This window comes from Myodes glareolus, chromosome 7 (assembly GCF_982192425.1).
Source record: "Myodes glareolus chromosome 7, mMyoGla1.1, whole genome shotgun sequence".
NCBI classification, from domain to species: domain Eukaryota; kingdom Metazoa; phylum Chordata; class Mammalia; order Rodentia; family Cricetidae; genus Myodes; species Myodes glareolus.
In genome coordinates, this window is record NC_142032.1 from 53,168,674 (window position 1) to 53,184,542 (window position 15,869).

General features: G+C 39.8%; 1 protein-coding gene across 1 annotated transcript; it reads left to right on the forward strand.

Moving 5' to 3' along the window:
- Positions 1–11,040: 11,040 nt before the first annotated feature.
- On the forward strand, positions 11,041–15,146 carry LOC148121418 (secretoglobin family 2A member 2-like). Its single transcript, XM_087907634.1, has 3 exons — positions 11,041–11,135; positions 13,409–13,596; positions 14,928–15,146. Exons 1-3 carry the CDS (start codon positions 11,072–11,074, stop codon positions 14,958–14,960), a joined length of 285 nt encoding a protein of 94 aa, XP_087763760.1. The 5' UTR covers positions 11,041–11,071; the 3' UTR covers positions 14,961–15,146.
- Positions 15,147–15,869: the final 723 nt, after the last annotated feature.

Consider the following 15,869-nt stretch of genomic DNA (forward strand, 5'->3'; position numbering starts at 1 on the left):
TTGCTTTGGTTTGCCTTTTTTGAGACAGGGTTTCTGTGTGTATCCCTGGCTGCCCTTGAATGCACTCTGTAGATTAAGATGGCCTCAGAGAGCTACCTGCCCCTGCTTCCCAACTTGTGGGATTAAGGGCTTGTACCACTATTGCCCTGCTCTGGTTCTTTTTTCTGTGAATTATAAAGCAGAAGCATGTATTTTAGTTGGATCCTATGAATATGGTAGTAACTAGATATTTTGACTTTAAATATTTTATGTTTTCTGCCTTCCTTCTTTCCTTCCTCTTTCCTTCCTCCCTTCCTCCCATTATTCCTCCTTCCCTCTCCCTTCCTTTCATGAATATGTGTGTGCTGTAGTGTACAAGTGTAGGTCAGATGACAACTGTGTCAGTTCTTTTCTTTTAAGGTCTGTGCCTCAGGTACTGAGTTCATATGCTCAGATTCGGCTACAATTACCTTAATGTACTGATTCATGTCACCAGCTCCACTTACTTATCATAAATGAATTTTATTAGTCACTGTAAGGGCCAGCTGTCTTGGGGATATTAACACAATAGTATTTCCTGCCATATCAGCTACACATATTTATTTATTTATTGGTGCCGAGGAAGCATTTCATCTCTGAATTATATTCTAGCCCTCAATCTGTCTTCTAGAGAGCTTTGGGATACTTTTATTGTGAAAGTGTGCAAAGCACTGAGAAAGAGTTCCCTTGAGATGTCTCCTACTGTTAAAAGTTGTATGACATTTCATGTGGCCAGCTCTACCCTTGTGTCAGTATCTGAGGTTTTCCAGAAGTCTGGAAGCAGGACAACAATGGCTGTTACTCCACATCTTCTATCTTTCCAAAGACTCTGGCTCTCTTTGGACAGAATCTGTGACTGAATCATCTTTGCAATGTGGTTTTAGAGCAGCTGAGACATAAACCTGTCCCACACATGTGAATGAAGCTGGACACCTGCTGTTTCTGACCTCTATTTGGAAGCCTGAGACAAGTCACTTCCTGGAAAGAGAAAAACTCAGACCAGAAGCACAAGTGCCCTGGGCTTTGTGTCCTCTCTCATTGTCTATTAAACAGCTTCACAAAGAAGCTTTTCTTCACCCAGTGACCATTGTTCACTCTCTAAAGAATGACCTCCATCTAGTAGTCAGGCACAAATGAAGTCACAGTCCCTTCAGCATGTAATCAGGTATTTTTTTGGAAATGGAAGCCATTTAAGTGACCTCCAGCACAGCAAGTGCCAGGACATGGACATAAGTCTGGGACACCAGGTAGAACCCCTCTACATCCTGGCCAACGCTGCAGTGTCCCATTTACCACTCAAGGTTTTTACTTGACTAGAGACTGAATATTCAGCCATGGGCAAACAGCTGTGAGTACCCATGAAGGAGAGCTCACGTGCACTTTCTGGAGAAGTCAGCTTTGTTCTTGGCAACTTGTTCTGCTGATTGATGGAAAGAAATGCACCATTAGTTGTCACACAGCAAAGCACAGACACAGATAATCAGAACACGCAGTCACACTCCTTCCTGACACTCCCGATTATTTCTGCTGTTTTAACAGAACACGCAGTCACACTCCTTCCTGATATCCCCAATTATTTCTGCTGTTTTAATTCTTTAGTATATCAGCCAACTATTCTTTTCTTGTTCCTTGTTCCTTCAACTTTTCCCCTTGCCCTTAACCGATCTAGGTTTTCAACACTAGGTTTTGTCTTGTCAGTCTCTTGATCTCATATGTTCATGTTCCTTGCCTTACTTGACCTTGGCGAGTAGCAACTGTCCTTCAACCCCTGTAATTCTCCCAATGATCAACCTCATTGCTGAAATCATTGTGTTGGATTCTTTTTAAATGTACAATCATGTCACTATTTTTATTTTATTGAAATTAAGTCTATTGTGAACTAAAACTAGGCATGAGACACATTTCACATTTTTTTTACAAATTTAGAACCCAAAATATAACAAACTTCTGTACTTTATTTCTTTTTGTAACCTTTTTGTTGAGATTATAATATGATTACATCATTTTGTATTTATACATAGTCTTTAATATAAGTTGCTCAATCTGTATAGTGTCACTTGTATACAAGTTTTCAGGGTTGACTATTGCTATTGGATAACCAATTGTTGTTTTCTTGCCTGTTGAAAACTATTTCTCCTGCTCTTAGCATTCCTTGGTTACCTGTAGTTCTTTTTGCAGGGTTGAGGTCTCATGCCTTTCCCTTGACCACTTTTATTGAATTTGTTCTTTGACAATTTCATTTATTTCTACATTGCATTCTGATTAAGCTACCTCTTATAGTCTCATGCCTCACTCTCAATCCCTGTTATCTATAGATTCATTTCTCACATTCTTGTCTCTTTGTTTGATTTTGTGATCCACAGAGTTTAACCAGGATCATCTATGTGACCATGAGTTTGGAGATATCCACTGGAGTTTGGTGGGCTACAAGTGATTCATAACAACTGCCCTTCTTCCAATAGCTATCAGTCTCAATCCATTTATAACAGCCTTGTGAGCCCTGCATAGATGCATGATTGATTTGTTAGGTAATCTTGTTCAGGTCCTATACAGGCCACCAAAACTATTATGAGATCATGATTGCAATGGCCGTGTCATGCCTAGAAGATATCATTTCTCCTTTCTCCATATCTTCCAGCTGTCACATTCTTCTGTCCCCTCTTTCCAATGTTTCCTTCCAGAAAGGGGGTGATATAAATGTCTTGGTTTTGAATATGCAGTCAACTGTCACTTTTGCTCAGCACCTTGAGCAGTTGTGAGTGATTGCGCTCACCACCATTCACTGCAAAGAAAAGCTTCTTCAATCAAGGCTGGGAGTAGAATTAGTCTAGGGATATGAACATAATAAATACTTAGAGGAGGTCAACCAAATACATGCCTTAGGAGGTGGACCTCTTTCACGAAAGCTCAGAAATGGAGAGAAATTGGGCTGGCTCAAAAAAGAAATTCTAAGAAGAAGTCTCCACACACAGACACATCTTTGGTAGATGGATGTATCTCATGTCCCTGGTGTTTTCCTTTTGCTAGGTGCTTCTCTTGATCTACTGTGTTGTTCATTTTTCAATCACTTGTACCAATTCCAGTATCAAAACTTCCTCATAGCCCTTCCACGGGAGGAACATGGTCCTCAGCTCTTCCAAAGACACCATCCCTAGCCTGGCCCTTCCCGACAGCATCAGAGGAACCTCCAGGTAAGTCATGCCTCTCTCAAAACACTGACTTGAGAAAACAACATACCTTGCCCCATCTGTACCTGCTCAGTGGTCTTGTGTGTAACTGACATGATCCTTGACATGTGTGCACACAGGGGTTGAAAACAGAGTGAAATTGGCAGCTGTGATCTCTCTGAGAGAGATTTTATCTATAACAGTCTGAAATGGGGTTGGATAAGAGAGAGGCCATGGCCTCAGTGGAGAGTCTATAGTGAGTCACATGACTCATCTATTGGAAAGGCCTGTGTCCGTTTATGTTTCTGAGAAGGCTAAAGGGACATACACAGTAGAATAAAATTCTGGGACTATCACACTGTAATAAATATAGATAAACTGTTCTAGAATGTAGACCAAGGGAGGAAACTTCAAAGGGAAGAAATCCTTGTGAATCAGAAGATGAGCTGAGACCTTTGCTTTTATTGTTTTCTAGAGTGTGTCTTGTTTTCTAATGCAGAATAGCCCAAACCTAAATTTAAATATAGTTTACACTAGTTGCAAACTCATGCAGCCTTTAATCCTCCTCATCAGCCCACCATGTTCCAGGACTGCAGGTATTAGCCTCTATAGTAAGATGTGGGCATAGAGTGCATGTGCTTTAGGCTAGGTTTAGGAGATGAGGGAATGTCACCAAATCCTGAATTTCCCAAGGCTTTAATTCCCATCCTCTCTCCCTGTGTTATTCAAGGGCACAGTCTATTCAGTTTTCTTCATATACAAGAATTACAGTGAGTGCCAATTCAGAACAGTGCAACTGCCTCTCATGGCCCCTCTGTTTTACACTAATCATAAGCCTCAGTTTAACATTATATTCACTTAGAGAGTGGATTTCCACCAAAACATTAAACTTTAGATAAGGAAGTTGTCAGATCTCACTGTAAAGCCACATGTTGAATGACTTCCTGGGCACTCACAGCACCCTTTACTTTGTTAGATAAGGACTTGACAATCAGCAACAGAGTAGAGATATTATTTACATGATATTCTCTAACCTGGATCCAAAAAAAATCATCTAAGATCAGAAGCCTGATTTTGAAGCACAGCCAGGGTCAAGTGCCAGCCTCTCACTTCTTACCCCTGAAACCTTCACTGATACTGAACTTTACCCAACTTTCCTGGACCAAGTGTGTGTGGTTAAACCTTTAATCTCCTCACAAAGTAATAGTTTATTTTATTTCTTGGCTGCCTGTCCTCACATATTATCCAGGTTAGTTGGGACTGCTCTTCCATTGTAATGACGACATTTTTCTGTGAGCCATAAGGGGACCATAGGTGTGAAGTTGTTATTTCAGTCATTCAAAGAGAGGAAGACAAGGCCTCTGATGTCAAGGTTTCCCTCCAGCAGGGCAGCGAATCCCAGTTAGGGGAAATTTACTGCCCACATCCCCCCACGCCCTGCAGACATATCTGGAGATATATTGTTGTTAGAACTAGATGATGGCTGTTGTTCTATTGGCTTATCACGTGTGTAGAAGCCTGCTACACTTCCTTCCTACGTTCCTCAAGCATCATTAGTTTCAGTTAAAGAACAAACTTGCATCAGAGAAACGATCTCAAGTGCAGACAAGGTGGCAACTCGTGCATAGTGCGGATAGGGATCTTTCTCTCAGGCAGTCGAGCCCTCAGTTTAGTTAGGTGACCAAAGCAGCAGGAGCACATTCGTCCTCCAGCGTGTAGGGCTCAGCTTCACGTCTAGTCCTTTTACCTTGACTCCTTTGCCTGCCACGACTGTTTGCTTCCTCCATCTTCAACTCCATTCCCTTAATCATTCCTGTCCAAGTACAAACTTTTTACTTTCTGAATTTTTATAGGTTTTACTCAATATCTCTCCCCTCAGACAAACCTTCAGATGAGGTAGTCATACTTATATTTATTTTTCAAAATAAACAGAATTTATTTGTTAATTTTGATTAAGACAAGAGTAGTTTCTCCCTACCTCTTCTTTTTCATAACCCTTCCATTCACTGCCCCCCCTTTCTCCTACCAAATGCACTGGGGCTGGAGACAGTCTTTGTGTGCAGCACAGTAAGACCTGAAAAACTCAGTCGCCTACTTCAGACTCCTTTGTACCTGCAGCTCGTTTATTCAGTCACATCCTGCCCCAGCTGTCCTTCCTCTCTGCACTTACAACTCTTTTCTGATGAGAGTTACTTTCAGTTTAAACTAATTTTTATTTTAACATACAGCAGAGTGGGCTGCGCTGTGGTAGGTTTAGACCTATTTGTTCTTATTTACCGACTACACTGCTGTTATACATTTATCCAGTTTTGGTATTGGCTGATATTGGCTGCAGAGAATGCATTTTGTTATGTTTCCCCCTTTTCATGTCTAATTTTATTAATTTGGATAATCTCTTTACTTTAACTGGGGCTTATCAATTTTGCTTAGTTTCTCAGTCAATTCTTTGATTATTTTACATATTCTTTTATTCTCTATTTTGTTACTATCCACCTCAACATTTATTATTTTTTGCTTTGTACTGGGTTTGGCTTCTTATTTTCTTGAGCTTTAAGCTGTATAATAAATTATTTATTTGAGACCCTGTGGAGATTTTACTGTGTGCACTTATATCTACAACTTCCTCCTTAGACTATGTTGGCCTTATCCCAGAGGTCTGACGAACAGGGCTATGATCTACATTTGTTTCTAGGACGTTTTGAATTTCTGTCACGATTTCTTTAATGAAATATTGTTTTTCATTCAAAAGTGTTCTGGGCTGGCACAGTGACTCAGGAGGTTGACCTCTTGGCCTCAGTTTGATGCCCAGAATACACATAAAAGTAAAAAAGGAGAATTTATTCCACAAAGTAGCTCTCTGACTTCCACATATGTGATCTGTGTCATGCAAGGACCATGGGAGAACTATGTCCATCTCCCCAAGCATTAACAAAAAATTAATTTGAAGAACTATTTGCAGTTGATGGTTTCTGTAGAAATAAAAGTTACTTTTCTTTAGGAATATGGGCCTTATTAGATTACCTAGGTCCAGGGGATGGCCACGTGCCCCTGTGCTTAAGCTCAGCACTAACTAGACCCAGAAGAAAGAAATGAAGGGAGGGGAAAAAGGGAGGGAGGGAGGGAAGGAGGGAGGGAGGAAAGAAGGGAGGGAGGGAAGGAGGGAGGGAGGAAGGGAAGGGAAAGAAAAGAAAAGAAGGAAATTGGGGGTGAGATACAGGGGTCCTTGGGGATTTAAAAGGGTGGAGTAGAGTTTGTATATGGTCAGCATACACCATCAGCCAACAGAGTAGCCAGGAAGATAGCTCAGGTGGTTTGACTCAGAGTCCCCACAGATGCCCCAATGGTCAACATACCTTGCAGAAAAAGGTATAAGAACACTTCGAAAAGGTAGCCAGCTAGACTTTTTGCATCTGTCAGCTGAAGTCCAGTCTCTCAGACCCTCCCTTTCCTGTTCCCTCCAAGTAATCTATGAGGGGTTTCTCACTTCCTGTTTTAAACTTCCTGGGGTTTCTGAAGCATTACCACATCTCTCTGTCCAGAGTCCTACTGGAGCTCAGTGAGGTGACCATTGTCTGACACCTAGCACTTCAGAGAGTGAAACAGTACAATTGTCCTGAATTCAAAGCCACCCTAGGCCACATAGTCAAAGCAAGCAAGCAAATAGACAAAAAAGCCTGTCACAGTCCTTGGAGTCAGAAAATGTCTATCCTTTCAAAGAAAGCTCCGGTTCACTCCTGGGTCTTTCCAGAATCATTTATCCACACCTGACTTGCGCCTGTCCCATGCAGGCTCATACTGTACTGCAGGTGTCTCTATTCAGACTTCTCTGAAGCTGAAAAAGATTCAAGTCTCACGAGTGAGTTAACTGAAACCTAAAGCACCATGCGTGTATTGAGGTGGGAGACGTTTCTTGTGCCATGAACCTAACATTGAGACTAAATGCACTCTCTCTCCAACTCCACTTCAGAAGGGAACGGCTAATGCTTCTTTCAGCGAGGATTTTCATATTCTTTAAAATTTATCCCAAGCCCTGGTGTCTATGTGAATTTGCAGAAATGGGACAGTAAATCAGCTGTAATATAATACAGCAGGAATAGACTTGGGGACATGTGTGTAGTTATCAGGCTGGATCTCTGAGTTAAAAGAGGCCATAAAAGATACAGAGGTTATTCCTGTGGAATTCAGATGGACTGGCTTGGGGTAAACTACTTAGTGAATGGTGGACACCTGTGTCTTTATATGCAAAGGAGGGGCCAGTGTTGGATATGGTATAGATGGTCTAAAGAACGCCATAACTAAGAAACACAAACACTGGTATTGATAGAAACACAAAGATGAGCCATGAAAGAAAGGTCTCTGTGGCTTCAACAACAGACATCTTAATATTATGCAAGATTCCAATGTCCAGATGCCTCTCCTTAAATATCCGGTCTGTGTGAGCACCCATAGCCTGGTTTGGGAACTCTTTATTTCTATAAGAAAGAAGTTTATCTGCTAAGGCATGTGTGAGGAAGACTGAGGATGCCTGATCAGTGAGTGTGGACCAGGCTTCCAGGACCACAAGAACAAGGTGCAGTAATAAAATGAGAATTATCCTGATCTCAAATACTGTGAAGTAGATACATTTCTGTAACCTATAATCAGAAAACCTGAAGATATCATTTAAGTAGGATAATGCATTCTTTTGTAAGTATATGTTTTTGACACCACATGTGATGTGGGATTTCCAGACAAAATGTCTCATACACAATATTATTTTCTCCTATTAAAGATGTCTATGACTGTAAAGTATCAAAAATGTAAATCTGTCTTATTTATTTATTTACTATGTATACAATATTCTGTCTGTGTGTATGCCTGAAGGCCAGAAGAGGGCACCAGACCCCATCACAGATGGTTGTGAGCCACCATGTGGTTTCTGGGAATTGAACTCAGGACCTTTGGAAGAGCAGGCAATACTCATCCCCTGAGCCATCTCTCTAGCCCTTAAATCTATGTCTTACAGGGGACAATGATCATATAAATATGATTGTTCCTCATCAAATATTTTATTTATCTCCCAAAACACAAAGCCATGCAATGTACAACCCAGAAACAATGTAAACAGTGCAGCGCTTTGGACTAGTCAGTGATCCATAAATATTTGTTTCATAGAGTGGGATATTGAAGGATGCTGGCATCCTCCAGACCCTGAACTGTTGAAAGTTTGAACAGAGCCACCTTTGGAAAGGGAGAAATATCAGCAGCATCGTTATGCTGAGTATTTGACTTAATGAATTTTCAAATGAGTCTTTCTGGTTTGAATCTTTGATATTTGGTTTCTCACATAAAAACCTGCATTAAACGTCCTGTGAAATCATTCTGGTTAAAGTAAAGATGGTATCTCCTTTGTAGACACCTGTCTCATGTGGAGAATTTTATATATGAACAAGTACCCTTTTAAGGGGTCTTATTTAGCTGAAAAAAATAGGTCCACTGGGAAGGACTAGCGAAACAGGAACAGCCCAGTTAAGGATTGGGCAAAGAGACAATATCACACATCACTGTTACTTGACTTTGAATTGAATGAATCCTGCCAAGAACAATGAGATAAAAGTACACACATAAGACATATGTCTATACTTAATGTGCTTGACTAAATCAATTTCATTTTCGGCTTCTGCTCCTGCTTAATGATGAGAAGGAAATGTCCCAAATGATTGTGACGTTAAAGTAAATATTTGTAGGTCATTAGGAATGCCTTTTGTCTCTCTGGCTCACATACACATCCCCCCTTTTTAATACTGGAATCAATTTTATTTTTCTTCTCATTGTATCCACAAACATCCTTTCTACAGTTTGTTTCAAAATCCCTACCTCTCCCACTATTTTGGATATTAGCAGGTGATATTTTTCTTTTAAGCATATCCTATCCTATTCCCTCTAGAAGTCACTCAGAAATCTGCTCCACAGTATCACCATACACTTATTCCAGACAACAGTACCTTCTCCAAAATGCTGCCCCATGCTCTGTATAGGATAGGGCCTTCAACCAATGATGTCATTGTTCTCACCGATAAAGTACTGTTCTTTCCATATATCTCTCTCTCCTGCATGCGCGTGTGCTTTCTCTTAAATTTTACATTTATTGGTTATGTTGTATAGATTCATAAATTAAAGTGACCTACACAAGATCTGGCACAAAACATTCTTCATATTAAATGCAAATTCAATGCAGGTTACAGTTCATTGGAGATGCCCTTTAATTACGTCTTTCACAACAACAGACTGGTGTATGTTTTAATGTCTGGAAGAAACCTCCCACTGGATTTTTACCTAAATATTTCATCTTGGGAAAGCCTGCTCTTTTTATATACCTTGAAGGTTTAGGTAATAGCAAAACAATGAGTTTCCTTCTGGATTTCTACACAGATGCATCATTTACATGGGTCATTTGGTACCATCAGCGCCCTCCTTTCCCTTCCTCACTAACACATAGGAAATCTTCCACTTCCATGTCATACAAATATAGATAGATATTACATACATGGTGTGTATATGATAGAAAATGTAATGCTTCTCTTGTTGGGTTCAACTGTTTTGTTTAAATTGATAATATCCTGGCCCATTTATTTCCATGTAAGTGACAGTAATACCATTCTCCTTAGAATAAAAATTCAAATATTTTCTTTATCTGCTGATAAACATCTAAGCCAATCCTATAGTTTGACTATTTTGACTAATGCTATAATAATTACGGATCTGCATGCCATCTGTGGCATTCCATTACATACCCACATAATCTAAATGGATTTTATAATAATTGTTTTGGTTTTGATTTTATTGTCTTTGTTTGCTATTTGCTTGTTTTTTAACTTGAGGGACAGTCATAATAATGTTCATAGTTTCAGAAGTGGAAAGTTCCCACAAATTAGTGGTTATCTAGGCAACGTGGGAAGGTTATTTACATGCTGAATCTGTTGTCCTGATGAAATGTCAGCAAAGTTTAATCTATACTCACTTTACCATGGGTAAAAGGAAGCTCAGAGAGACATGATAGCTTCCCCAGGATAGTCATGAGCAGATGCTATCCCCAGGATCTGAAGTCACAGTTGCATGAGTCACTCACCTTAAGCCATTATCCCTCGCTCCCATAAAGCAACAGGGATCCCTATTAGTTGACAGTGTCCCTGATTCAGGAGAAGTGACACCCTAGATTTTTAACACAGAAGAAGAAATATGTTTAGCTATCTGGAATGAAAAGTGAATGTTCATCTAATAGAATAACTCTTTGTAAGACTCTTCAGTAAGGTCTGACAGCAATAAATTTCCTCAGGAAGTCAAAGAAGAGGGTCAACAGGAATCCTGTTTATGAAAGGGTGTGTGGTTGTGCACTGACCCTAGCCAGTGGACACATCAGAAGCAGGTAAACAAAATGAAGCTGCATAAAATTGGGGAAAAAAAGAACAAGAAAAAGGCATAGGCAAAGAAAAATGAAGGAGAAGAAAGGGAAAGAATTAAAGGAGAGAGAAGAAGACAGAAGATGAAGAGGAACAAATGAAGGAGTGAGGGTATGAAGGGGAGGACAGTATCATTTCAAAAATCATACTACAGTGCTGCAATCTTCATTTTTTGGAAGACCTCAGGGAAAGGTCACCAACTGTCATTCTTAATAATTTGTTTCCTTGTTTTGTACAAACAAATCATAGGCTTCCGTGGCTCTCTTTCATGTTCTCTCGTGTTGTCTGCTACAATGCCACGTTGCTCTTATGACTTGTGTTCTTATTTCCTGGGTGACACTAAAGGGCCTGCCCAAGAAATAAATAGTGGAACACTGAGGTCTCAACTGCAGAAGGTACCCGATCTCCATCTTGTACCAAAGACCAACCCACAAGGGCTTCCTCAACATGAAGCTGGTCCTGGTCTTCGTGCTGGCTGCCATCCCCATTTGCTGCTATGCCAGCGATGGCAGTGAGTTCTGTGGAGGGATGGGCGTTGGGTTCTGTGGAGGGGTGGGTGGTGGGTTCTGTGGAGGGATGGGTTCTGTGGAGGGGTGGGCAGTGGGTTCTGTAGAGGGGTGGGTGGTGTGTTCTGTGCAGAAGTGGGCTACTTTTAGACTACACACTGTTTCTGTTCTATCGGAATAAGTCCTAGCACCTGAGCCCCAGAATATGTCAATAGTGTTACAAAATATCTGACTCAATAGACCTGAAGCTCAACACTAGTCCAGATGTCAAAGAGGCGTCACAGTTGCAAGTTGGGCTACAGCGCAGAGCTGTGTGTGATTTGTCACTACCACGCAAGAAGTCCCAAGATAATGACAGTTCTCCTGAAATCCACGACAGGTCTTGGATTTGGATACGAGATATTTTATAAAATATGGGAAAAATATAAATGAACCTGGACCTAAATAGGTTTCCTAAAAATTATACTTAGGAATCTCTTTAACTGTGGAAGGAGTTACTTCTCAAACTGTAGCATGAGACCTAGGAGTAAACAGTTGTGAGCCACGAAACAGACTGTGAAAGCTTGGTCTGACTTCTTCACATTGGGCCACTTACATCCTAGTTCTGCTGGTAGAGAGGAGAGTTCACATTCCCCAAGTCCACCTGAAGCAATGACAGAAATAAAGCTTTGTCCCTGAGGATGCAGTCAGTACAAACATGTCACAAGTGCAATACTTTGTATAATTTGCTTTGTTTATGTTGTCTACTTCACTTATCTGAGAGGCTGGTGCAAAGTGACAAGAGAGTGGAGTTCTCAGTTAACTTGATAGGAAAATCAGGTTTAACCCTGACCTCTTTCTCTTCCACTGGCTGAATAATGACATCACTTCAAGTACAAGAGTTTATAGTTTATGATACTTCTGATACAGATGATAGAGTTAATGGTGACAATGGCTAATATTTATAAACTACTGTAAAATACTTAATGGGGTTCTCAAAATAGCACTGAGATGCATCATTGTTACAAGAAAAAAGACACAGCAGTTCACTGTGTCCCATCAGAACAAAGCTTCTCATTTCTTGCATGTCATTGCTGACAATGGTCAGCGAGGTTTGTCATCTTGTTGGCTTGTTAGGGGCAAGTTTGCAGAAGCTAAAAGTATCTTGCAGTCTGCTTCCATTTTCTGCATGAGGTCACTTCAGGTACCTGAGTTTCTGTTTAAGTTGCTCTGTAATTCAGATGCTCAATTTTACAGAGCAAAGCGGATATTATTCTAACCATGATAGTTATAAGAAGTCTTAACATATTCCATAATGTTCTCAAAACAGTAAAAATAATAATAATAATAATGATTCAAAACTTATATATGCCTCAAAATTTCAAAATATTACCTAGTAGTTGAAGACAACATCCACAGCTTTATAAAACAAGGAATAAGATATGTCTGGAAAGTGGTAGAAATAAATCCTATTCAACGTTAGCTTTAGTACCAAGGAGTTATATGTGTTGAAAAAGAGCAAAACTGAAGCACAAAAGATCTCTGTGACTCAGAACACAGATTTCACCATTAAACATCTGATGCTAGCACTGTGTTTGGCAGTGAGTGTGTGCACATGTGTACAGGAGCCTGCAGAAGTGTCAAATACCCCTGGAGCTGTAGTTACAGGTGGGTGGCTTTAAGCTGCCTGACATGGGTTCTTGGAATCAAGTTCTGAGCTTCCAGAAGAGGAGTACCTTCTCGTAACTGCTGAGCCATTTCCCTGGCCCATTTTTTTATTTTTTGCATAAGTCTAAGGCAGCACAAGTGTCCTAATGTAATTTATAACACCAAAGCTTTTGTGTTTAAATAAATAAACACTTATTACAGTGTTTTAATAAAAATTCATTCCAACATTTTGGTTTGCCTAAATGCACAGCCGGTAATTTCTACTTTAAGAAATGTTTAACACAATAAAGACTTCAGCAAATACAAAAAAAAAGTAAAAAGAATGTAGCAGGCTTTGACCAAGCAATGACTCCAATACTTACCATGCCCAGCACAATGGCCTACCATCTCTTCGGTGTCCTTCCTAGTGAAGGGTCTGTAAATGTTTGGTTCAGTTCTTTGTGCTGGGATGTCAGGGACAGAGTTTGCAGTTTCTAAGTGGAATCTTGCAATCTGCAGTTTCTGTCCCAGATTTGGCAGTGCCCACACCTGTGCTTATCTGTGTCTCTACTTGCACTCAACAAGGTGTTCGTGATGAGAGGTAACCCCTACCGAGTTCAGACCTCCAGTGATGAATGCCATGTCTTTCCAGGTTCTAACTGCCTTGCAATGGATGACGTCATTGCACAGCTTATTAACTCATCAGTGCCTGTGGATGATTTTCAGGGAGTGATTAAGTCATACGCACGTCTTCCTTATGATAAAAATGCTGTGGCCAAAGTGAAAGAATGTTATCTAGACCAGTCTGAGGAGACTCTGGACAGTTATCAAGTGATGATGGTAATTACACATTTTCCCTTTTTTGTATTGTATAACTATATATTTGAATGGTGTACACATATATTCATATATCATATATATATATACGTATGTACATACTTACGTATTTTATATATTTATATTCGCATATATTTGTATATATCCATATTTATATATTCACATGCATATATTTCCATTAATGAGGAAGAACAGTTTCCAACGTTGTGACTAATAAGGTCCAAGCAAGCATTGCCTGTGCACTATTTTTGAACAACATAGTTTGATATAGTGGTAACATTTCGTTCAGGAAAGCCATTGAAAGACACATCTCATATTCCATATTATTTTGGGGATTTTAAAATAATTAAAGAAAAACACAAAAACTAAAAAGATTACCCAGAGATCACTCTCTTATCATTAACCTCCCAATCACAAAAACACAAGTACACACATGCAACCATGCACATTCATGCACACACATACACACACAAACACACACACACACACACTAAAACACATAAGCATGTCATGACACAGAGAAAGACCTTAGATTCTTAAGTCAGAGAAAAATACGCTTTACTCTCAAGAAGTCTTTCCTTGGATCAGTGACCATGGACCTTCCATTTGCACTAATTAAGAGCGAGTGCAGAAGACACCAGTATAAGAACATCAGGACTAACAGTCTCTTTAAATAACATTAATAATAATAATATTCTCTTTTCAAGCATAAAAATGTAGCTCCAAGAATTCATCTAAAGTGTCCCTGTTCCCATTCAAGCAACCCACAGGAACCAAATCTTAGGAATATGCCCAGTTTTAACTAAAACCACAGGAATACACAGGGCCTGAAAGTACTGGTGAGGGCTCTCTAGTCGCTTCTAACAAATCTCAGTTTTTAGAGCAGTGAGGAATTTTTAAAGCCACCCTCTCTGTTAAGCAAGGTTTCAATTGAGCGAGGGGTAAGAGAATAGTAGCAGAGCAGTTCAAACTGAGGATCATCAGATACCTTCAGCCACAGAGACTCTAGCTTCAGAGTGGGTATAGAATGAATTCCTATGGAAACGGCTAGAGGGGGAGGGGCTTGGAAGTTAGAGGCTAAAGTAATCAAAGGGAATCTGAAAAAAAATTAAAAACATCTGGGTTTCCTACTGCTGTTTTTTCATGACATTTTGTCACTTAAATGACAAAACACATGTACCTAATCAAATTTTTCTCTGGAAGCTTTCTGGGATATTCAATAGTAATTGAAAATACTGAAAAAATAATTTAAAAAACAAGATTTTTTTTCTTTTCAATATTGGACTCTATAGTTAAAGTTCAAAATTTAAGTCACTTCCTCATTTATTTTTCAGGATGCTATATACAACAGTGAAGACTGTTCATAGTCTCCCTAAAAGTTCCACAAGACCTTTAGCTCACAGGAATGAAGAGAATGATCATGAGCCAGCAGCTGATACCATAATCATAACTTTTCCTTCTTGATTTTATCTTTCTGCCTATAAAGTGCAAGACTATTGTTGGAATCTCAAAGGCATTTCTTTCTACACATTAAATTTATTTGCAAATACCAATACTTCTTTGTGTGATCTTTTAAAACTGAGGGCTTAAGAGGCCTGCAACCCTCCGTTCTTGGACACACACCCACAGATGACTCCCACACAACCTTCAAGTGAGCCTAAGAAAAGAGAGTGATTGTCCCTGGCCTTGCTGGGTCCCCTCCCTGGAGAAGAAAGGAGGGTTTCTGTCCCTGGCCTTGCTCAGTCTTCTCAGCTACCTTCTCACCACCACCTCTAGTCAGCATCCTTGGCATTATCCTGCTGGGGGTCTGAGACTGGGATGTGCTCCCAGCACTGCTGTCACCAGGGCTTTGTGTCTACAAGAATTAGGAAATAAAGAGGGTCCCACATATGACACTCAATTAATAGATCTCCTCATGTAAATAGATTCAGGGAAAGAAATCATGATCATCTCAAATGAGGCAAAGGGCTTCAGAAAAAGAGAAACTTCAGAGTCTTTTTGTTTGTTTGAGTTTTGTTTTTAGCGTTTTATGATACTTCCCTTAATCGCAAAATGTCTTGATGAACATAGGAGTCAGAGGAAATGACAAACATGATAAATATGTCTTATGTCAAAATTAATAAAATGAAAAAACAGGATTCTGACACAAGAGAGGTAGCCTGTTTTTGTTAGGGACTTAGAAAAGCAACAAGGAAAGACCAACAGCCAAGTAAGCAATAACAAGAACGATTTATTAATTCCAACACTAAGTGGCACCTGAAAACCCACAAAGAAGG

Excerpts from the sequence above, each read along its gene's own strand:
- LOC148121418 (XM_087907634.1), top strand. The coding sequence starts at position 11,072 with ATGAAGCTGGTCCTGGTCTTCGTGCTGGCTGCCATCCCCATTTGCTGC. Across the intron at positions 11,136-13,408 it reads CTGCTATGCCAGCGATGGCA|GTTCTAACTGCCTTGCAATG; the intron begins GTGAGTTCTGTG and ends ATGTCTTTCCAG. Across the intron at positions 13,597-14,927 it reads ACAGTTATCAAGTGATGATG|GATGCTATATACAACAGTGA; the intron begins GTAATTACACAT and ends TTTATTTTTCAG.